The sequence below is a fragment of the Oncorhynchus nerka genome, linkage group LG26 (assembly GCF_034236695.1).
Source record: "Oncorhynchus nerka isolate Pitt River linkage group LG26, Oner_Uvic_2.0, whole genome shotgun sequence".
In the NCBI taxonomy this organism is placed as follows: Eukaryota; Metazoa; Chordata; class Actinopteri; order Salmoniformes; family Salmonidae; genus Oncorhynchus; species Oncorhynchus nerka.
Window position 1 is genome coordinate 41,137,794 of NC_088421.1, and position 24,741 is coordinate 41,162,534.

Here is a 24,741-nt window from a genome sequence, read left to right on the forward strand (position 1 = left end):
AACTAACATCAAGGCGGTGGCCCGTTCCTGTAGGTTCATGCTCTACAACATCCGCAGAGTACGACCCTGCCTCACACAGGAAGCGGCGCAGGTCCTAATCCAGGCACTTGTCATCTCCCGTCTGGATTACTGCAACTCGCTGTTGGCTGGGCTCCCTGCCTGTGCCATTAAACCCCTACAACTCATCCAGAACGCCGCAGCCCGTCTGGTGTTCAACCTTCCCAAGTTCTCTCACGTCACCCCGCTCCTCCGCTCTCTCCACTGGCTTCCAGTTGAAGCTCGCATCCGCTACAAGACCATGGTGCTTGCCTACGGAGCTGTGAGGGGAACGGCACCTCAGTACCTCCAGGCTCTGATCAGGCCCTACACCCAAACAAGGGCACTGCGTTCATCCACCTCTGGCCTGCTCGCCTCCCTACCACTGAGTGAGGAAGTACAGTTCCCGCTCAGCCCAGTCAAAACTGTTCGCTGCTCTGGCCCCCAATGGTGGAACAAACTCCCTCACGACGCCAGGACAGCGGAGTCAATCACCACCTTCCGGAGACACCTGAAACCCCACCTCTTTAAGGAATACCTAGGATAGGATAAAGTAATCCTTCTCACCCCCCCCTCCCCTTAAAAGATTTAGATGCACTATTGTAAAGTGGCTGCTCCACTGGATGTCATAAGGTGAATGCACCAATTTGTAAGTCGCTCTGGATAAGAGCGTCTGCTAAAGTGACTTAAATGTAAATGTAATGTGTTCCCTTCTGAGTGACCAGGCCTTACCTAGTGTTCCCTTCTGAGTGACCAGGCCTTACCTAGTGTTCCCTTCTGAGTGACCAGGCCTTACCTAGTGTTCCCTTCTGAGTGACCAGGCCTAGTGTTCCCTTCTGAGTGTTTCCTTCTGAGTGACCAGGCCTTACCTAGTGTTCCCTTCTGAGTGACCAGGCCTTACCTAGTGTTCCCTTCTGAGTGACCAGGCCCCTGAGTGACCAGGCCTTACCTAGTGTTCCCTTCTGAGTGACCAGGCCTTACCTAGTGTTCCCTTCTGAGTGACCAGGCCTTACCTAGTGTTCCCTTCTGAGTGACCAGGCCTTACCTAGTGTTCCCTTCTGAGTGACCAGGCCTTAGGCCCTAGTGTTCCCTTCTGAGTGACCAGGCCTTACCTAGTGTTCCCTTCTGAGTGACCAGGCCTTACCTAGTGTTCCCTTCTGAGTGACCAGGCCTTACCTAGTGTTCCCTTCTGAGTGACCAGGCCTTACCTAGTGTTCCCTTCTGAGTGACCAGGCCTTACCTAGTGTTCCCTTCTGAGTGACCAGGCCTTACCTAGTGTTCCCTTCTGAGTGACCAGGCCTTACCTAGTGTTCCCTTCTGAGTGACCAGGCCTTACCTAGTGTTCCCTTCTGAGTGACCAGGCCTTACCTAGTGTTCCCTTCTGAGTGACCAGGACCTAGTGTTCCTTCTGAGTGACCAGGCCTTACCTAGTGTGTTCCCTTCTGAGTGACCAGGCCTTACCTAGTGTTCCCTTCTGAGTGACCAGGCCTTACCTAGTGTTCCCTTCTGAGTGACCAGGCCTTACCTAGTGTTCCCTTCTGAGTGACCAGGCCTTACCTAGTGTTCCCTTCTGAGTGACCAGGCCTTACCTAGTGTTCCCTTCTGAGTGACCAGGACCAGGCTTCTGAGTGACCAGGCCTTACCTAGTGTTCCCTTCTGAGTGACCAGGCCTTACCTAGTGTTCCCTTCTGAGTGACCAGGCCTTACCTAGTGTTCCCTTCTGAGTGACCAGGCCTTACCTAGTGTTCCCTTCTGAGTGACCAGGCCTTACCTAGTGTTCCCTTCTGAGTGACCAGGCCTTACCTAGTGTTCCCTTCTGAGTGACCAGGCCTTACCTAGTGTTCCCTTCTGAGTGACCAGGCCTGAGTGACCAGGCCCTAGTGTTCCCTTCTGAGTGACCAGGCCTTACCTAGTGTTCCCTTCTGAGTGACCAGGCCTTACCTAGTGTTCCCTTCTGAGTGACCAGGCCTTACCTAGTGTTCCCTTCTGAGTGACCAGGCCTTACCTAGTGTTCCCTTCTGAGTGACCAGGCCTTACCTAGTGTTCCCTTCTGAGTGACCAGGCCTTACCTAGTGTTCCCTTCTGAGTGACCAGGCCTTACCTAGTGTTCCTTCTGAGTGACCAGGCCTTACCTAGTGTTCCCTTCTGACCTAGTGACCAGGCCTTACCTAGTGTTCCCTTCTGAGTGACCAGGCCTTACCTAGTGTTTCCTTCTGAGTGACCAGGCCTTACCTAGTGTTCCCTTCTGAGTGACCAGGCCTTACCTAGTGTTCCCTTCTGAGTGACCAGGCCTTACCTAGTGTTCCCTTCTGAGTGACCAGGTTCCCTTCTGAGTGACCAGGCCTTACCTAGTGTTCCCTTCTGAGTGACCAGGCCTTACCTAGTGTTCCCTTCTGAGTGACCAGGCCTTACCTAGTGTTCCCTTCTGAGTGACCAGGCCTTACCTAGTGTTCCCTTCTGAGTGACCAGGCCTTACCTAGTGTTCCTTCTGAGTGACCAGGCCTTACCTAGTGTTCCTTCTGAGTGACCAGGCCTTACCTAGTGTTCCCTTCTGAGTGACCAGGCCTTACCTAGTGTTTCCTTCTGAGTGACCAGGCCTTACCTAGTGTTCCCTTCTGAGTGACCAGGCCTTACCTAGTGTTCCCTTCTGAGTGACCAGGCCTTACCTAGTGTTCCCTTCTGAGTGACCAGGCCTTACCTAGTGTTTCCTTCTGAGTGACCAGGCCTTACCTAGTGTTCCCTTCTGAGTGACCAGGCCTTACCTAGTGTTCCCTTCTGAGTGACCAGGCCTTACCTAGTGTTCCCTTCTGAGTGACCAGGCCTTACCTAGTGTTTCCTTCTGAGTGACCAGGCCTTACCTAGTGTTCCCTTCTGAGTGACCAGGCCTTACCTAGTGTTCCCTTCTGAGTGACCAGGCCTTACCTAGTGTTCCCTTCTGAGTGACCAGGCTAGTGTTCCCTTCTGAGTGACCAGGCCTTACCTAGTGTTCCCTTCTGAGTGACCAGGCCTTACCTAGTGTTCCCTTCTGAGTTCCCTTCTGAGTGACCAGGCCTTACCTAGTGTTCCCTTCTGAGTGACCAGGCCTTACCTAGTGTTCCCTTCTGAGTGACCAGGCCTTACCTAGTGTTCCCTTCTGAGTGACCAGGCCTTACCTAGTGTTCCCTTCTGAGTGACCAGGCCTTAGGCCTAGTGTTCCCTTCTGAGTGACCAGGCCTTACCTAGTGTTCCCTTCTGAGTGACCAGGCCTTACCTAGTGTTCCCTTCTGAGTGACCAGGCCTTACCTAGTGTTCCCTTCTGAGTGACCAGGCCTTACCTAGTGTTCCCTTCTGAGTGACCAGGCCTTACCTAGTGTTCCCTTCTGAGTGACCAGGCCTTACCTAGTGTTCCCTTCTGAGTGACCAGGCCTTACCTAGTGTTCCCTTCTGAGTGACCAGGCCTTACCTAGTGTTCCCTTCTGAGTGACCAGGCCTTACCTAGTGTTCCCTTCTGAGTGACCAGGCCTTACCTAGTGTTCCCTTCTGAGTGACCAGGCCTTACCTAGTGACCAGGCCTTACCTAGTTTTTCCCTTCTGAGTGACCAGGCCTTACCTAGTGTTCCCTTCTGAGTGACCAGGCCTTACCTAGTGTTCCCTTCTGAGTGACCAGGCCTTACCTAGTGTTCCCTTCTGAGTGACCAGGCCTTACCTAGTGTTTCCTTCTGAGTGACCAGGCCTTACCTAGTGTTCCCTTCTGAGTGACCAGGCCTTACCTAGTGTTCCCTTCTGAGTGACCAGGCCTTATCTAGTGTTTCCTTCTGTTAAAAGAGAAGGGATGTTTCTAGACAACATTATGTTCCCGCCGCACCCTAACTTCCTGCAACTATTTATAACCCTACTCCAACTTATCTTACAATAATGTAGTGAGACTGAGCTGGTAACAGAATTATTTTGACATTTTGGAAATATAACAAACACACATTTGTCTTTCATATACAAATACAGCTCGGGGAGGGGCTCGGTTCAGCCTGACTAACTTGCTCTGTTTCACTTTTGTTGAAATGGAACAATTCAGTTTAGATCCAGACTAGGCTAGATTCAATATAAACAGGAAATGTAAACAGGAATTAGATTGTTTGGATATAGAGCCGTTGTAAACAATGAGAGTAAGTCTGGCATTGAAAAAGAATTACAGAACATTGAATGGGAATGTCTGTGAAGTCAGGTACAATGACCGGTTATGACCAAAAATCCAAGCTCATGTTGTGATCCAGTTAGTTGTAATTTAATGCATACCTGGAAAATTACTCAATAATATCCTTGATTGACAAAACAGTCCTTACCTACTGTGCACATATTAATCAGTGGGAACGATCTTGGGCCTCTGAGTACCAGTTTACTTAAATGACCCATAACCTCTGACTCCATTGTTTCCCCTATCCCTCTTCCTACATCCCAATTTTCATTTTTCTGGAAGTGTGCTCTAGTTTATTTCCCTTCATGGATTTAAAACTGTGATTTTTTGTGAAAATGCATGTACATGCATGAGGAGTGCACAATTACACACTTCAGGGGAAAGGACAGAGAATCGGGATGCAGGTTGACGAAGTTAAGGAGAATTACTCCCAGGTCGGTCGGGTGCAGGGTGAGGAAGTTAAGGAGAATTACTCCCAGGTCGGTCGGGTGCAGGGTGAGGAAGTTAAGGAGAATTACTCCCAGGTCGGTCAGGTGCAGGGTGAGGAAGTTAAGGAGAATTACTCCCAGGTCGGTCGGGTGCAGAGTGAAGTTGCTCCCCCACTAATGGTTAAGGTTACGATTGTAGTAGGGGAAGCTGATCCTAGACCCTGGAGCGGCCTGCCTCAGTCAGAGTCCTGTCTGTTGCAGCTTCACATACACAATGCAGAGAAGGACATATTAGTATATTTGTTTATTTAAAAACACTGTTTGATCTTTTAAAAAATGAGGCATTCAATGTGGACATTGTTTAGGTTTCATGTGCATCTGATAAAATCCACCACCAAAACCAATGACACATACAATATTATTGGGAAGACTTCGTCACATGATCAGAACAGAGACATACAGAACATTCCATAGACATACAGCGTAGACTGAAGACTACAATGATGGTTAGAGGCAATAGAGAACGTTTAGCCTCTATGGGTGCTCTTCAGACAAAACGGGTCCTTTAATCTAAATGGACAGAAATAGTTTCCAGAAATGACATCATCGTACAGAAAGAGGCACCTGTCCCCATAACCATGAGAAAAAGCAGAATATATTACCTGCCTACAATTCAAGACTTGTGTAGTTTCATGAAATGGATTAAAGTAATATCCAGTGTTCCAGGTTTCTATGAAATAGGACCTATTTTTAATTTTTTAACTAGGCAAGTCAGTTAAGAACAAATTCTTATTTTCAATGACAGCCTAGGAACAGTGGGTTAACTGCCTGTTCAGGGGCAGAACGACAGATTTGTACCTTGTCAGCTCAGGGATATGAACTTGCAACCTTTCGGTTCCTAGTCCAACTCTCTAACCACTAGGCTACCCTGCCGCCCCTATAATGAATTACAATATAACGAGTGAATATACTTTTCCTTCTCAAATGTTTTAATTAAACATGTTAAACAGCAGCTTTTCTGTGTTGGAATGGTGCAGCCGTACCCCAACAACACAACGGTGTGGCCATATACCCATCATTAAAAATAGGAATGCTAGTAGACCGCTGATTGGCCAGCTCATCCTCCTTAGGAGGATGACATCATCCTCTATGAGGAAATAGCAAGCATTTTTTAAACGGTCTGTTTGAGGTGGAGTTTTTTAAAGTGTTTTTTTCTCTCAAATTTATGCTTTGGCCACAAATAATAGTATAGGATGAGTCAACAACATTACTTGGGTATGAGTTAACAACATTACTTGGGTATGAGTTAACAACATTACTTGGGTATGAGTTAACAACATTACTTGGGTATGAGTCAACAACATTACTTGGGTATGAGTTAACAACATTACTTGGGTATGAGTTAACAGAATATGAACTTTTAAAAGTGAGATTTTCACTGGACAGTTACTTTAGCATCATACCAAGCAAACATGTGTAACCATACAGCCAACCTTCTAGCCGAAATTTGACGTGTAACAATTAGTAAGTAAACTTCCATAGTGTAGTGTAACATGGTTAATTATGTGATCAACATGACAACATTGTAATTCAAAACCTCATGGGGGTAGACCTATACGCTGGTCATCTATATACTGTATCAGAAAATCATCAGAAAAATAACTATGACAATGGATTTAACTGTGTGTGAGGTTTACCTCTCGAAACATAAACAAATCCACTCAATACGTGTTTAGTTGAACATTCTCACATAGCGTCAACTTTCAATGAAAAAAAGAAATTGGCCTCCTTTATCAGTGAACCAAACTGAAAGTGGTTGACCTGGCATACTGTGTGTAAACAAATGGTACAAAATGGAACAATGCATAGCAAGATGAATGACCCAAGCCAAACCAAACAACAGGTACAAAAAAATGCCTTTATAGCAGAGAACTGGTAATGCACAAATAATGGTAATATTGTAGCGAATTGGAGGCAGCCTGACTATGACTCGTAACCACCCTACAAATGTGATACATTATCTCCATCAACAATGGAAGTATCTATACAAAACTCTGGATTTGACACCTTGGCTGGGATTCTACGCAAGGCGCGTTATAGCACTGACTATACAGCCGACAATGTGCTTTTTAAAGGCATTTTCCCAGAAGTTCTCGGAGATCGCATTCATTGTAAATGCTGCATATTCAGGCTAAAGAGTAAATTACCTTTAAAAACCTGTTATGGTGCACTGTGTTAAAACACATCTTGTATTGAATCCTGGCCTATGTCTAATGGATTAATAAACAAATACAAACAAATAACCATATGCTCATGTATGTAAAAATCCTGTCCTTAACAAATGCACTGGCACTAGGAGCACAGGCCCAGGGGATGGTAGTGCAGTACTTAACATGCCCCATGTACTGACACCAGTCTCTGACACCAGTCTGACACACAGTCTCAGGGGATGGTAGTACGGTATCTAACATGCCCCATGTACTGACACCAGGAACACAGTCTCAGGGGATGGTAGTACGGTATCTAACATGCCCCATGTACTGACACCAGGAACACAGTCTCAGGGGATGGTAGTACGGGATCTAACATGCCCCATGTACTGACACCAGGAACACAGTCTCAGGGGATGGTAGTATGGTATCTAACATGCCCCATGTACTGACACCAGGAACACAGTCTCAGGGGATGGTAGTATGGTATCTAACATGCCCCATGTACTGACACCAGGAACACAGTCTCAGGGGATGGTAGTACGGTATCTAACATGCCCCATGTACTGACACCAGAAACACAGTCTCAGGGGATGGTAGTACGGTATCTAACATGCCCCATGTACTGACACCAGGAACACAGTCTCAGGGGATGGTAGTACGGTATCTAACATGCCCCATGTACTGACACCAGGAACACAGTCTCAGGGGATGGTAGTATGGTATCTAACATGCCCCATGTACTGACACCAGTCTCTGACACCAGGAACACAGTGTCAGGGGATGGTAGTACGGTATCTAACATGCCCCATGTACTGACACCAGGAACACAGTCTCAGGGGATGGTAGTACGGTATCTAACATGCCCCATGTACTGACACCAGGAACACAGTCTCAGGGGATGGTAGTATGGTATCTAACATGCCCCATGTACTGACACCAGGAACACAGTCTCAGGGGATGGTAGTATGGTATCTAACACCAGGAACACAGTCTCAGGGGATGGTAGTACGGTATCTAACATGCCCCATGTACTGACACCAGGAACACAGTCTCAGGGGATGGTAGTATGGTATCTAACATGCCCCATGTACTGACACCAGGAACACAGTCTCAGGGGATGGTAGTATGGTATCTAACATGCCCCATGTACTGACACCAGTCTCTGACACCAGGAACACAGGCTCAGGGGATGGTAGTATGGTATCTAACATGCCCCATGTACTGACACCAGGAACACAGTCTCAGTCTGCCCCATGTACTGACACCAGGAACACAGTCTCAGGGGATGGTAGTACGGTATCTAACATACCCCATGTACTGACACCAGTCTGACACACAGTCTCAGGGGATGGTAGTATGGTATCTAACATGCCCCATGTACTGACACCAGGAACACAGTCTCAGGGGATGGTAGTACGGTGTCTAACATGCCCCACAGGGGCCAACGTATTGGGGTCAGACAGAGAGGTGTTGGAGGGGGGCAGGCCACACCTCCTTGTTCCTCTCTCTGTACACTGTGCCACATGACATACAAGAACACTGCTGCACATCAACACTGTGTTCTGTGGATACAGATCCAGGCAGTCTTTGGCTGACTGCGTATGGTGACGCAATGCTCCAAAAGATGGCATGCCATAGCTCTCTGTCCTTCACGGAAGCAGCAAGGTCCTCTGTAGTTCATTAAAACGGTCAACAGTGTCGTTTAGTTCATTAAAACGGTCAACAGTGTCATTTAGTTCATTAAAACGGTCAACAGTATATTTTAGTGCATTAAAACAATCAACAGTGTTGTTTAGATCATTAAAACAGTCAACAGTGTCCTTTAGTTCATTAAAATTGGTCAACAGTGTCCTTTAGATCATTAAAAACAGTCAACAGTGTGGTTCAGTTAATTAAAAGGGTCAACAGTGTCCTTTAGTTCATTAAAATTGGTCAACAGTGTCCTTTAGATCATTAAAAACAGTCAACAGTGTGGTTCAGTTAATTAAAAGGGTCAACAGTATCTTTTAGTGCATTAAAACCGTCAACAGTATCTTTTAGTGCATTAAAACGGTCAACAGTGTGGTTCAGTTAATTAAAATGGTCAACAGTGTCTTTAGATCATTACAATTGGTCAACAGTGCAGTGGACTTCCAGATCCAAAATACCTTTCAGATTTCTTCAGCTCTTCTCCTTCATTTACAAAGTTCATAGAAAGCTCAGCTTTCTGTATTTTACTTGTCTTCTTTTGTTCACTGAGATGTTTATCTTAACAATGTCCTCCTTTCTGCCTAACAAGTCACAGGGTGACCCAGGGAATGAAATGACAACATTTCTCTGAATGTCCTTACATAATCGCAGAGTCAGACAAGCGTGTCCCTGAATACAAACCGCTATTTATGTTGTAGCTGTAAAGTCTCTGAATGTTGCATACACTACAACAAACCCCTTTGAGACATTAGCCCTGACAACACTGAGCAACGATGCTCCACTGATCTACCTTTAAGGTAGGAAGAGCATTCTGCTGGACCTATACAGTGTGTCCACCTAGTGGTCTCCAGAAGAATGGCAACGACATATTTGAAGAGAGAGACAGGAATGAATTCTATGCCGGATTGTTACTATTATCATCAACCAAAGAAAACACTAGATGCCTTCCTTCATAACTATGTGTAGAGGAGAGCAGCGACAATACTAACATGTCCCACTGAAAAATCCCCACACTACACACTCAGATGTACTCTGTAGGTTAGGTTTACTCTGTAGGTTAGGTTTACTCTGTAGGTTAGGTTTACTCTGTAGGCTAGGTTTACTCTGTAGGTTAGGTTTACTCTGTAGGCTAGGTTTACTCTGTAGGTTAGGTTTACTCTAGTGTAGGTTTAGGTTAGGTTTACATTACATTTAAGTTTACTCTGACGCTCTTATAGGTTTACAAATCTGTGCTTTCACCTTATGACATCCAGTGGAAGGCCACTTTACTCTGTGCATCTAGGTTTTTAAGTGGGGTTTAGGGGAGAAGGATTACTTTCTGTAGGCTAGGTTTACTCTGTAAAGAGGTTTACTCTAGTGTGAGGTTTACTCTGTAGTGCTAGGTTTACTCTAGTGTGAGGGAGTTTGTTACCTGGGGGCCAGAGCAGTGTAGGTTTACTCTGTAGAGGGAGGCGAGCAGGCCAGGTTTACTGCCCTTGTTTGGGTGTAGGTTTAGCCTGGAGGGCTAGGTTTCACAGCTCTGCACCATGGTCTTGTTTACTCAACTGCCAGTGGAGAGAGCGGAGGAGCGGGGTGACGTGAGAGAACTTGGGAAGGTTGAACACCAGACGGGCTCTGCGTTCTGGATGAGTTGTAGGGGTTAATGGCACACAGGAGCCCAGCCAACAGCTGCAGTAATCCAGGATGACAAGTGCCTGGATTTTACTCTGTAATGTACTCTGCGGATGTTTAGAGCATGAACCTCTGTCTGTACGTTAGGTTTACTCTGTAGGCTAGGTTTACTCTAGGTTAGGTTTACTCTGTAGGTTAGGGTTTACTCTGTAGTGTAGGTTTGTAACTCTGTAGGTTTACTCTGTAGTTTACTCTGTAGGTTAGGTTTACTCTGTAGGTTTACTCTTTAGGTTTACTGTAGTGTTAGGTTTAGTGTTAGGTTTACTCTGTAGGTTAGGTTTACTCTGTAGGTTAGGTTTACTCTGTAGGTTAGGTTTACTCTGTAGGTGTAGGTTTACTCTGTAGGTTAGGTTTACTCTGTAGGTTAGGTTTACTCTGTAAGGTAGGTTTACTCTGTAGGTTAGGTTTACTCTGTAGGTTTACTCTGTAATGTAGGTTTACTCTGTAATGTAGGTTTACTCTGTAGGTTAGGTTTACTCTGTAGTGTAGGTTTACTCTGTAGGTTAGGTTTACTCTAGTGTAGGTTTACTCTGTAGAGTGTAGGTTTACTCTCTAGTGTAGGTTTACTCTAGTGTAGGTTTACTCTGTAGTGTAGGTTTACTCTGTAGTGTAGGTTTACTCTGTAGGTTAGGTTTACTCTGTAATGTAGGTTTACTCTGTAGGTTAGGTTTACTCTGTAATGTAGGTTTACTCTGGTAGGTTTACTCTGTAGTGTAGGTTTACTCTGTAGTGTAGGTTTACTCTGTAGGTTAGGTTTACTCTGTAGGTTAGGTTTACTCTGTGTAGGTTTCTCTACTCTGTATCTGTAGTGTAGGTTTACTCTGTAGTGTAGGTTTACTCTGTAATGTAGGTTTACTCTGTAGTGTAGGTTTACTCTGTAATGTAGGTTTACTCTGTAGGTTAGGTTTACTCTGTAGGTTAGGTTTACTCTGTAGTGTAGGTTTACTCTGTAGTGTAGGTTTACTCTGTAGTGTAGGTTTACTCTGTAGTGTAGGTTTACTCTGTAGTGTAGGTTTACTCTGTAATGTAGGTTTACTCTGTAGTGTAGGTTTACTCTGTAGTGTAGGTTTACTCTGTAGTGTAGGTTTACTCTGTAGGTTAGGTTTACTCTGTAGTGTAGGTTTACTCTAGTGTAGGTTTACTCTAGTGTAGGTTTACTCTGTAGGTTAGGTTTACTCTGTGTAGGTTTACTCTGTTTACTCTGTAATGTAGGTTTACTCTAGTGTAGGTTTACTCTGTAGTGTTAGGTTTACTCTGTAGTGTAGGTTTTTAGGTTTCTGTAGTGTAGGTTTGTCTGTAGGCTCTAGTGTAGGTTTACTCTGTAGGTTAGGTTTACTCTGTAGTGTAGGTTTACTCTGTAGTGTAGGTTTACTCTGTAGTGTAGGTTTACTCTGTAGTGTAGGTTTACTCTGTAGGTTAGGTTTACTCTGTAATGTAGGTTTACTCTGTAGTGTAGGTTTACTCTGTAGGTTAGGTTTACTCTGTAATGTAGGTTTACTCTGTAATGTAGGTTTACTCTGTAGGTTAGGTTTACTCTGTAGTGTAGGTTTACTCTAGTGTAGGTTTACTCTAGTGTAGGTTTACTCTAGTGTAGGTTTACTCTAGTGTAGGTTTACTCTAGTGTAGGTTTACTCTGTAGGTTAGGTTTACTCTGTAGGTTTACTCTGTAGGTTTACTCTGTAGGTTAGGTTTACTCTGTAGGTTAGGTTTACTCTGTAGTGTAGGTTTACTCTGTAGTGTAGGTTTACTCTGTAGGTTAGGTTTACTCTGTAGTTAGGTTTACTCTGTAGTGTAGGTTTAGTCTGTAGGTTATGTTTACTCTAGTGTAGGTTTACTCTGTAGGTTAGGTTTACTCTGTAGTGTAGGTTTACTCTGTAGTGTAGGTTTAGTCTGTAGGTTATGTTTACTCTGTAGGTGAACGTCACAGTAGTAGAGGTATACAGTACCTACACAGCATCTTCAGATCCAAAAGTGTCATTCACCATTCACAGCAGGGTGTCCTCGATGTAGTCAGGGTCCTCAAGTGTCTCCAGACGTCTCTTGCAGGCATCTAGGATTTTCTTCCTGGGCCCCAGGGGGATGTGGATGCTCTTGAGGTCCTGGTCCGAGCACAGCAGCAGCGCCTCCAGGTCGATCTTCTCCCGCCTGAAGACGGTGAGGAACTCGCCCATGGTCTGTGCAGCCAAGAACACCTCCAACGGGCTGGTCACGGCCTCGCAGTCATCATCCAGCCCCAGCTCCAGCTCGTCCCAGGGAAGCTCCTGGCGGTTCCTTTCCCGGAGGCTGCTGGCACTGCCGATGCTGTCCCCCCCATCATCCAGGCTGGGCGAACGCCGCAGCCGGCTGCGCAGCCTCACGTTGGTGCTGCCAGCCCGTTCGGTTCCTCCACCGAGGCTCCCTTCGTCACGCCCGCCGATGCCGAACAGGCCGCCGCTGATATAGTTGCGTCGGAACACCATGGTTCCCAGACCGGGCCGGTTGAAGAGAGAGTCGTGGCCCGAGTCGGTGCTGACCTCAGAGTATTCCATGTCGGGCCGGTAAGACAAGTCCGGCTCGCTGATGGCACGAGAGATGGCGTCGTCGTTGACGTCTCCGTGGAATATGTCTCGGAGGTTGCCGCGGCGCCCTGCGCGGTCCCGAGGGCCGACATAGGTTCCCTGTTTAAGGAACATGACATCGTTGCCCAGCTGAAGGCCCGAGAGGGAGCGCACGCTCTTCCTGCCGTCCTCGTAGATCTTGAAGGTCCCGTCCCCTTGCTTCCTCTTCTCCAACCTCTTCTGGATCTTGGTCTTGCCTCGGGTTGTGGCATGAAGAGTAGCCTGCAGGGACAAAGAGCAACACAGGCTTCAACCACTAATTATAGAGGAGCACACATCTCAAATTTAACAGATGACAAATGTTTAATGTTGGGAGTGTAATGTCCCTTTAATTTTCAACATGGCATACATAATTATAGACTGCAAATAACTGTCATTGTATCCTCTCCTTTCTCCACTGGTGGGAAATGCTGCTGTTCCAACTGTTGGGCATGTGAAATGGTACAGCAGCAGACATAACAGATAGGGAGTTTCACTTAAACTTGAGATAAGTCCATATCCCAGGTCATTCATTTTATAGATGCAGCTTTGTGCTACAATCCTAAATGAAGGGAAAAGAGAAGCATCATATTATTTCCAGATGTGCTGTGTTCATCTTTCCCATTCATTCATTTAGCTTGAGGCATCATATAGCTGGAGCTACACAAACATGGAATGTGCACTCATCTTGACATTGGACTATTTAAAAAAAATATATATATACTATTTTTATCTGACAAACATTAGTTTTGGAGTGGAATGTCCCTTTAAATAAATATTCAAAAGCCAAAAATGGCTGGAAGAGGCTGTACTGTACTGACCTAAGAGTACGGCACACTGTCACACCCTGATCTGTTTCACCTGTCTTATGCTTGTCTCCACCCCCCTCCAGGTGTCTCCCATTTTCCCAATTATCCCCTGTGTATTTATACCTGAGTTTTCTGTTGGTCTGTTGCTAGTTTGTCTTGTCCCGTTAAGTCCTAACAGAGTGTTCCTGTGTTCTAGTTTTTCCTTAGCCTTCCCAGTTCTGACCTTTCTGCCTGTCCTGATCCTGCCTGACTCTGATTTGGGAGACACCTGGAGGGGAGTGGAGACAAGCACAAGACAGGTGAAATAGATCAGGGTGTGACACACACTGACGGTGGTGTTTAGGTGGTGCAGCTTGTACTGACCTGAGAGTATGGCACACTGACAGTGGTGGTGTAGCTTGTACTGACCTGAGAGTATGGCACACTGACAGTGGTGGTGTTTAGGTGGTGCAGCTTGTACTGACCTGAGAGTATGGCACACTGACAGTGGTGGTGTAGCTTGTACTGACCTGAGAGTATGGCACACTGACAGTGGTGGTGTAGCTTGTACTGACCTGAGAGTATGGCACACTGACAGTGGTGGTGTAGCTTGTACTGACCTGAGAGTATGGCACACTGACAGTGGTGGTGTAGCTTGTACTGACCTGAGAGTATGGCACACTGACAGTGGTGGTGTTTAGGTGGTGCAGCTTGTTCTGACCTGAGAGTATGGCACACTGACAGTGGTGGTGTTTAGGTGGTGCAGCTTGTTCTGACCTGAGAGTATGGCACACTGACAGTGGTGTTTAGGTGGTGCAGTTTGTACTGACCTGAGAGTATGGCACACTGACAGTGGTGTTTAGGTGGTGCAGTTTGTACTGACCTGAGAGTATGGCACACTGACAGTGGTGGTGTAGCTTGTACTGACCTGAGAGTATGGCACACTGACAGTGGTGGTGTTTAGGTGGTGCAGCTTGTACTGACCTGAGAGTATGGCACACTGACAGTGGTGGTGTTTAGGTGGTGCAGCTTGTACTGACCTGAGAGTATGGCACACTGACAGTGGTGTTTAGGTGGTGCAGTTTGTACTGACCTGAGAGTATGGCACACTGACAGTGGTGTTTAGGTGGTGCAGCTTGTACTGACCTGAGAGTATGGCACACTGACAGTGGTGGTGTTTAGGTGGTGCAGTTTGTACTGACCTGAGTATGGCACACTGACAGTGGTGGTGTTTAGGTGGTGCAGTTTGTACTGACCTGAGTATGGCACACTGACAGTGGTGGTGTTTAGGTGGTGCAGTTTGTACTGACCTGAGTATGGCACACTGACAGTGGTGGTGTAGCTTGTACTGACCTGAGAGTATGGCACACTGACAGTGGTGTTTAGGTGGTGCAGCTTGTACTGACCTGAGAGTATGGCACACTGACAGTGGTGTTTAGGTGGTGCAGCTTGTACTGACCTGAGAGTATGGCACACTGACAGTGGTGTTTAGGTGGTGCAGCATGTACTGACCTGAGAGTATGGCACACTGACAGTGGTGGTGTTTAGGTGGTGCAGCTTGCGGCTCACTGAGCTGCTTGTGTAGCTGGAGAAGCTCATGGCGTCTGACATGGACTGCTCCGACGCTGCCTCTTTGTGGAACTTGCGCTCCATACGCTTGTGGTGCTTCCGCTGCAGCTTCACACACTCCTTAATCCTCCTCTCGGCCTCGCGGAAAGCCCGCTCCTTCAGCTTCCCCACCAGCTTGGGGTTGAGGGCCGACTGCTTGGCGGCGATGGAGTCCAGGTAGCGGACACAGTCCATGTGGCTTTTGGTGGCGGCCATGTCCAGGGGCGTGTGGTAGTCGTTGTCCAGGCACCACATGTTGGCACCGAAGGACACCAGGAAGGACAGGCAGTTGTGGTGGCCGTTGGCGGCCGCCAGGTGGAGAGGTGTGTTCCCCCATATGTCACACTTATCAGGGTTGCCTCTGCAGAACAAGAAGTACAGACATCAGCTAGAATGTTGATCCAGAGAGGCTAAAAGAAGCAACGGGCATATAGCACACACACATATGGCCTCCATATTAGACAGTCTTCATTCTAATATGGATGTTGTACACAGACCTGGGACGAACATAGGACTATGTAAAAGTATTTCAAATACTTGAACTGTGCTGGATTTAGCCTCCCCCCAGAACCAATGGAGTAGTCCCAAATGTGAAAATATCAAGCTAAATCTAATGCACCACAAATATGTGCTCTTAGTAAACAAGGTACTTTTTTCCCACTCTTACCTGTACTTGAAACATCAATTTTGCAACGATGTCAAGATCATCCCCAACTCTTTCCAGTGCCAACGAAGACCCGTGCCAAGACAGAGATGATGATGCTGTTACAACAAGTCATGCTGTTCTGTTCCAAAGGCATTCAGTAAGTGCTATCTGTGAGTAATATGAACCAGGAGAAGGATAACCCACTCAGATACTCCTAAACATAGCAGGTACCTTGTGAGAAAGCCCATGATTTTTTAAATCATGATTTCAGCACTGAGATCTCATCCATGGGCTGTTCGAGTCTTCATAAATCATGTTTAACCTTACATTACAGTACCCGTTAGCACTGATAAATATCTGCAGCCACAGCACCAGCACCACAGTAAACTAATCCTTAATGACACCAAACAGATACACAAGTTATGAGATGAACAATACCACTGTTTGGACCTGTTGTCATTACGTTTAGAGGACTTCTCTGGCTTCTCCATGCTTTCCATTCCCCTACCATCAGCCTACCATGACCCCATGGGCACCTCAGCCTCCACTAGGACCTACAGTGGGGCAAAAAAGTATTTAGTCAGCCACCAATTGTGCAAGTTCTCCCACTTAAAAAGATGACAGGCCTGTAATTTTCATCATAGGTACACTTCAACTATGACAGACAATGAGAATGTTTTTCAGAAAATCACATTGTAGGATTTTTAAAGATTTTTTTTGCAAATTATGGTGGAAAATAAGTATTTGGTCACCTACAAACAAGCAAGATTTCTGGCTCACAGACCTGTAACTTCTTTAAGAGGCTCCTCTGTCCTCCACTCGTTACCTGTATTAATGGGACCTGTTTGAACTTGTTATCAGTATAAAAGACACCTGTCCACAACCTCAAACAGTCACACTCCAAACTCCACTATGGCCAAGACCAAAGAGCTGTCAAAGGACACCAGAAACAAAATTGTAGACCTGCACCAGGCTGGGAAGAATGAATCTGCAATAGGTAAGCAGCTTGGTTTGAAGAAATCAACTGTGGGAGCAATTATTAGGAAATGGAAGACATACAAGACCACTGATAATCTCCCTCGATCTGGGGCTCCACGCAAGATCTCACCCCGTGGGGTCAAAATGATCACAAGAACGGTGAGCAAAAATCCCAGAACCACACGGGGGGACCTAGTGAATGACCTGCAGAGAGCTGGGACCAAAGTAACAAAGCCTACCATCAGTAACACACTACGCCGCCAGGGACTCAAATCCTGAAGTGCCAGACGTGTCCAGGCCTGTCCGAAGTTTGCTAGAGAGCATTTGGATGATCCAGAAGAAGATTGGGAGAATGTCATATGGTCAGACGAAACCAAAATATAACTTTTTGGTAAACTCGTCATGTTTGGAAGATAAAGAATGCTGAGTTGCATCCAAAGAACACCATACCTACTGTAAAGCATGGGGGTGGAAACATCATACTTTGGGGCTGTTTTTCTGCAAAGGGACCAGGACGACTGATCCGTGTAAAGGAAAGAATGAATGGGGCCATGTATAGTGAGATTTTGAGTGAAAACCTCCTTCCATCAGCAAGGGCATTGAAGATGAAATGTGGCTGGGTCTTTCAGCATGACAATGATCCCAAACACACCGCCCGGGCAATGAAGGAGTGGCTTTGTAAGAACCATTTGAAGGTCCTGGAGTGGCCTAGCCAGTCTCCAGATCTCAACCCCATAGAAAGTCTTTGGAGGGAGTTGAAAGTCCGTGTTGCCCAGCAACAGCCCCAAAACATCACTGCTCTAGAGGAGATATGCATGGAAGAATGGGCCAAAATACCAGTAACAGTGTGTGAAAACCTTGTGAAGACTTACAGAAAACGGTTGACCTCTGTCATTGCCAACAAAGGGTATATAACAAAGTATTGAGGAACTTTTGTTATTGACCAAATACTTATTTTCCACCATAATATGCAAATAATTAAATTTAAAATCCTACAATGTGATTTTCTGGATTTTTTTTCTTATTTTGTCTGTCATAGTTTAAGTGTACCTATGCTGAAAATTACAGGCCTCTCTCATATTTTTAAGTGGGAGAACTTGCACAATTGGTGGCTGACTAAATACTTTTTTGCCCCACTGTACACCTCTACACTACCATCAGCCTGTAACACAACCACCGGCTTGTCAACACCACTACACTAACCAGTGTCTTGTTTCACGGGAGGCCCGGGCCAGTCAGGCTGCCCCTGACACGGGAGCGTACTACCGGGGTGTGCATACCTGGTGATGTCATGCTCAATTCCTTCAGTCGCGCAGCATTGGAGCTGAGTTTTCCCAATGTAGTGACAGTACAGATGACTTTATGTCACTAATATTTGTTTAGGGACAGTACAGTTGACTTAACGTGACTTTGTTTAGGGACAGTACAGATGACTTAATGTCACTACTATTTGTTTAGGGCCAGTACAGATGACTTAATGTCACTAATATTTGTTTTGGACAGTACAGTTGACTTAATGTCACTAATATTTGTTTAGGGACAGTACAGTTGACTTAACATTACTAATATTTGTTTAGGGCTGAGGGGCAGATGTGAGTTCTAATGTGTTCCATAAAACATTGATAACATATCACAACGTGATTCGTATTTCAGTTCTATTCCCAGGAAAAGGGAATTGTTTACAGGAATTACATCAAAGGTGAAGTCCTGTTTACCCTCAGCTTGTACTTCAATGTATCCTTTCAGAGGTTTAAATATTAACAGGAAGTTCCTCTATTTAAAGGCAGTGTATAAACAGCTGTCAGATTTGGAATGGTTCTGGATGGTGGTACACTAACCTTATTGCTGATCTTAAAGGGGAAGTTCATGATTTTACAACTTGATGTTAGATGGTTCCTGACCCTGAAAGTAGTCTATGGGCCAGAAGACCAACTTTAATCCATGGTTCGTTTTTAAATGTGTATATATTTTATTTATCCAGGTGAGTCAGTTAAAACCCCTTACACTGGTGAGCATTGGGCTAAATGTTTTCCTCAGAGGAAGTATGGAAAGCATATGCATAATCATAGTAGCAATTAAAAGGGAACAGTTTGGAGATTATGGGACAAGTATTAGACTAAAGGTGAGAACAACAGTTCACCTGACACAAGACTGAATCCACTGTTGATTTCATGTGATTTTTTTGTTTTACATTTACAGCACTTTTTACTGCATTTGTTTAACTAAACCAGAAAATACTCTGGATATATTCAGTAAGATGATAAGAATATTATTGTAAAATCTGGGGTAGGTGCAACATAAGACAATAGAATGACAAGGGTTTGAGTGAGAGGACTAACTGGTGTCTCCAAGGGGCCACACACCTCTCCAAGTGTGAACAGTTCCTAAGTAATTTCTATGCATTTCTATGACTGGAGAGTCATCAACTATAAGGTGTGTTTGTATGTTCTATAGCCAACATGAGAGCTCCATTATAACATGACATTAGTGTTAAGACTTTCACAAGGCAATTCAGAGCAGCAGATTGTAATTATTTTGCACATAGACTGGAGTCATGAGTGTATTCAAATGCGTGATCCACGGCAAATCTTTGTCCCAATACAACAAACATGGTCTCATTCTGTTCAGAACAAACCCAGGGTATAACACCATGTCATCTTGTAACTGTATATCAGTGTTCATAAATGCTGACTGTTTATTACATGAGTGTTTAATGATATGGAAATGTGAAGTGCACATGTATACAGCCACTGCCTTATGATATAGGCCCTTATCAGAGTTCAAAGCTGCCTGTAAAGGACTAGACAAATTCTTATTTACAATGACGGCCTGGCCAGTGATGACTAGGAAGTGTGGTGCAATAAATCAAATCACAAAACATGTGACAACACAGAAGGACGGGGGCATGTGACAACACAGAAGGACGGGGGCATGTGACAACACAGAAGGACGGGGGCATGTGACAACACAGAAGCGCGGGGGCATGTGACAACACAGAAGGACGGGAACTGAGGTCACAGTCTAAATCTTCTAGGAACTGAGGGGTCACAGATGTACACAGAATAATAGAGCACAATGAAACAAATATACTTTATATTGGTTAGGGTCTGGTAGGGTTTTTATTTATTATTGAACCTTAATTTAACAAGGCAAATCAGTTAAGAACAAATTCTTATTTTATAATGACGGCCTACCCCGGCCAAGCTCCGCCTTATGGGACTCCTGATCATGGCCGGTTGTGATACAAACCAGGGTCTGTAGTGACTCCTCTAGCACTGAGATTCAATGCCTTAGACCACTGCGCCACTTGGTAGCCCATTAGGGGGTCAGATAGGGTTAGGTAGAGTGTATTCTACTTGTACAGTAGAGGTCAGGTATTATTCAACACTGTTCTATAGCTGGAGGATATGTTGACAGGCCGATTGATGGAAATGTGAATGTGTGCTGTTTATCATAATCAGTGAGAGATGGGTACATTACACAGTGTAGTAAATGTTTTATAAGCTGTATACCGTGGGAATTCCTAGAACTAGGGTTGTTATCGGTTACTTTATCACCACACTGTCTAAGTGGACCCGCCATTGTGTTACTTTGTGCATTTTCCCTCAACAAAATGGTGGAATGATGAAGCCCATCTTGCTTCTCTGGGGATCCCTTACATGTTGAACTGTAGATGACATCCCCATAGTCAAGCATGGGGAAGATCATCTGTATTAGTATCAACCGGGCACTGGGGATCCCCATAGTCAAGCATGGGGAAGATCATCTGTATTAGTATCAACCGGGCACTGGGGATCCCCATAGTCAAGCATGGGGAAGATCCTGTATTAGTATCAAGCATGGGGAAGCATGGGGAAGATCATCTGTATTAGTATCAACCGGGCACTGGGGATCCCCATAGTCAAGCATGGGGAAGATCATCTGTATTAGTATCAACCGGGCACTGGGGATCCCCATAGTCAAGCATGGGGAAGATCATCTGTATTAGTATCAACCGGGCAGAGGGGTGAAAGGTCCTGTTACGACAGAGTCAATCCAAGCACTTTCTTGACAACACCCCTTTTGATTTGAACGAAACCTTCCATACATATTTGCCCCTTGTAGAAGTGATCAGAAAGTGACTCTTTTTGACATTGAAGAGATAAAGGTGCTCAATGTTGACCCATGTGCATACCCCACCATACCATGACACATGTCTTCATCACTGGAAAAGATCAACGGTTGAGATGATCTTTTAAAAGCTTACAAACAGGGTTGTCAAACTATTTGATACTTTATAAAAAAACATTATTCTTTTCAAGAATTTGGACATTTTTAAACCTTTACATGTGTCTCAACCGATGGAGGCACAACACAACCTCAGATGATGTGAAGTAGGGTCTAAGTTACATATGCAAATATAAAAATTAAAATTATCTGAACACTCGTAAACTCCATTTACGTTAAATGTAAATAAATAAATAAAAGAGCAAAAAAATGACAACTGTTTGACAACTGTATTTCTCCATCCACTTACTTCATCATTTCAGCCAATCACTTTTCCTGGCATGTTTTCCATCTGATCCTTTAGATTTCTGCTGCTTATTACTATGATAAATCACATGGACAGGACGTTTGCTGTCAAGCTAATATATCTAATAAGTGGTGCAAGGCAAGTAGGGCTGACTCCAATTAGTTGATGGTTGATTGTTTGGTCGACCAAGATTTTTTTAGTCAAGCAGAATATATATGTACACACACACACTACCGTTAAAGTTTGTCACTTAGAAATGTCCTTGTTTTCGAAAGAAAAGCGCTTTTTTTTTTGTCCCTTAAAATAACATAAAATTGATCAGAAATACAGTGTAGACATTGTTAATGTTGTAAATGACTTTTCGTAGCTGGAAACCCCTGATTTTTAATAGAATATCTACATAGGCATACAGAGGCCCATTATCAGCAACCATCACTCCTGTGTTCCAATGGCACATTGTGTTAGCTAATCCAGGTTTAGCATTTTAAAAGGCTAATTGATCATTAGAAAACCCTTTTGCAACAAAATATTTCTTGCTCATATGATTTGAGAAACTAATCATCAGGAGTAGGCAGCGCCATAAGTGAGTAAACTGAGATACAACTAGGGAGTTAATCAGGGCAATTTGTCCATAAATAGACAGGTATTTACCTCCATGGTTGCAGGATCTTGTCTATTTTTACAAGTTTTCTATTGAAATTCATTGTGGAGAGCTCATTTATATATTTTGTGATATGAATACCAAGTATGTCTACTTCACCATAAACCCATTATAAAGGTAAACTGCAGGGTAATGTAAAAGATCCAATACGTAATATTGTACACTTATCATAATTAGGTTTTAGTCCGGAAGAGTTATCTAGATCTTCAATGAGACATTGCAGGGATCTAGATTGTGAACTTAATACAAAACGTGAGTCATCGGCACACATGGACACCTTTGTTTTTAAACCTTGGATTTCTAATGGAAAGTGTTGTATAAATCTACAGGGATGCTGTCAAAGCGGTTGAATTCAAATGGATTTACCTGATATAAAAACCCACGTCTGTAATTTTCCAGTTTTCTCTGAAAAGCCATTAGGACCTTCACTAACATTAGCCACTGCTAGCTAGCTAGCTAGCTAACAATCAATGGAAGTGATGGGGGCAACCGTGAACTGTTTTTTTCTTTTTTAAAGTTCCAGATGACCTTTAAGCAATAATTGAGTTGATTTCAGTTGACTTTCCAACAAATGCTTTAACAGACAGGGTTTGAGCTCCGTCGTAGCATCCCTATATACTGTAGCATTAGTTCTCCAACAGGCTTGATCAATAGTTGATGAGGTGCAGCTAGCATTGCACTGGTCGCAGGGGCTAGGGATACATTATTGATGGACAAAGCTGCAAGGTTTTCACAGACAACGGAGAAGCTGTGTGCCTGCCACGCTAGTCCCAACCAGAGCCAGGATTAGCACCTTTCACCAGCCTGACCTTGATTTCTTGTGACCAACCCGGGTCTCGTGCGCAACACAACAGTTTTAGTCCAATGAGTTAAAAGCATTAACTAGGAACGCCAGCAGATTAACACCTCACCTGCCTGATCCTGATTCCCCCCAGGAGAGCCATAGGAGTAACTAACTCCTAACTTGCCTGATCCTGATTCCCCCCCAGGAGAGCCATAGGAGTAACTAACTCCTAACTTGCCTGACTTTAATTTCTTCCTGCCCTGATCTGACAATCCACACTCTTAGAAAAAAAGGTTCCAAAAGGGTTCTTTGACTGTCCCATAGGATAAACCTTTTTGGTTCCAGGTAGAACCCTCTGTGGAAAGGGTTTTAAATGGAACCCAAAAGGGTTCTACCTGGAATCAAAAGGGTTCTACCTGGAATCAAAAGGGGTTCTTCAGAACCCTTTTTGGTCCTAGATAGAACCCTGCACTCTGAGAAAAAAGGTGCCAACACATTACTGTACTTAGCCTTCTGAGCTAAAGCCTCTGCATTAGCTCAGGGAGCCAAATTATTAAAATATCACCTGCCCAACCCTGGTTTCTCACAGTCTAGTGTTACCTACAAGGGTTCAAACTGGGTCTCCGGAATGTATTTGCTGTCTCCTCTCTAGTGTGCCAATTTTAGTGTCTTGTTTTGCATGTGTCGTCTTGTCTGGAACATAAGACAAAGGTGGACTGGGAAGTCTAAATCTTCTAAGAACTGAAGGGTCACAGTCTAAATCTTCTAAGAACTGAGGGGTCACAGCCTAGAAGATTTAGGAACTGAGAGGTCAGTCTAAATCTTCTAGGAACTGAGGAGTCACAGACACATACAAAATAACAGAACAATTAAAAAATACACTTTATATTATTCTCTACTATTCTGTATACATGAAACATCCTTGAATTCATCTGACCTGCTTATTCTACTGTACAGGTATGGTCAGGGTTGGGTAAGGCATATTGTACTTGTATAGGGTCCGGTTAGGGTCAGGTAGGGCTATGTTTAGGATCAGGTATGGTCAGGTAGGGCTAGGTTTAGGATCAGGTAGGGCTATGTTTAGGATCAGGTAGGGCTAGGTTTAGGATCAGGTAGGGCTAGGTTTAGGATCAGGTATGGTCAGGTAGGTTTAGGGTCAGGTAGGGTCAGGTTTAGGATCAGGTAGGGTCAGGTTTAGGATCAGGTAGGGTCAGGTTTAGGATCAGGTAGGGTCAGGTTTAGGATCAGGTAGGGTTAGGGTCTTAGGGTCAGGTTCAGGGTTAGGGTCTGGTAGGGTTAGGTTCAGGTAGGGCTAGGTTTAGGATCAGTTAGGGTCAAGTAGGGCTAGGGTCAGGTAGGGTTAGGGTCAGGTAGGGCTAGAGCTAGGGTCAGTTAGGGTCAGGTAGGTTTAGGGTCTAGTAGGGTCAGGTTTAGGATCAGGTAGGGTTAGGATCAGGTAGGGTTAGGTTTAGGGTTAGGTTTAGGATCAGGTAGGGTTAGGTTTAGGATCCGGTAGGGTTAGAGTCTGGTAGGTTCAGGTAGGGTTAGTTCGGTTAGGGTCAGGTTTGGTCAGGTAGGGTTAGGTTTAGGATCAGGTAGGATTAGGATCAGGTAGGGTTAGGGTCAGGTAGGGCTAGAGCTAGGGTCAGGTAGGTTTAGGGTCTGGTAGGTTTAGGGTCAGGTAGGTTTAGGGTCAGGTAGGGCTAGGGTCAGGTAGGGTTAGGGTCATTCTGTTCTATTAAAACCTCTTCGGGCTAGGGGGCACTATTTTCACGTCCAGATGAAAAGCGTGCCCAAAGTAAACTGTCTGTTACAGTTTATCTGAATTTATCCGCTATTGAACACAGTATATGCCGTCTTAAATTTTATTTGATTATTTATGTTTTAGGATACCTAAGGTTGGATTAGGAAAGTTGTTTGGACCAAGTTTACAGGTAACTTATTATATCATTTGTAGTCATGTTGGGCGAGTTGGAACA

General features: G+C 44.8%; 1 protein-coding gene across 1 annotated transcript; it reads right to left on the minus strand.

The window, feature by feature from the left end:
• Nucleotides 1-11,998: 11,998 nt before the first annotated feature.
• Nucleotides 11,999-16,416, minus strand: LOC115120008 (pre-mRNA splicing regulator USH1G-like). Its single transcript, XM_065010692.1, has 2 exons — nucleotides 15,085-16,416; nucleotides 11,999-13,027 (listed from the first exon to the last, which is right to left on the minus strand). Exons 1-2 carry the CDS (start codon nucleotides 15,433-15,435, stop codon nucleotides 12,194-12,196), a joined length of 1,185 nt encoding a protein of 394 aa, XP_064866764.1. The 5' UTR covers nucleotides 15,436-16,416; the 3' UTR covers nucleotides 11,999-12,193.
• Nucleotides 16,417-24,741: the final 8,325 nt, after the last annotated feature.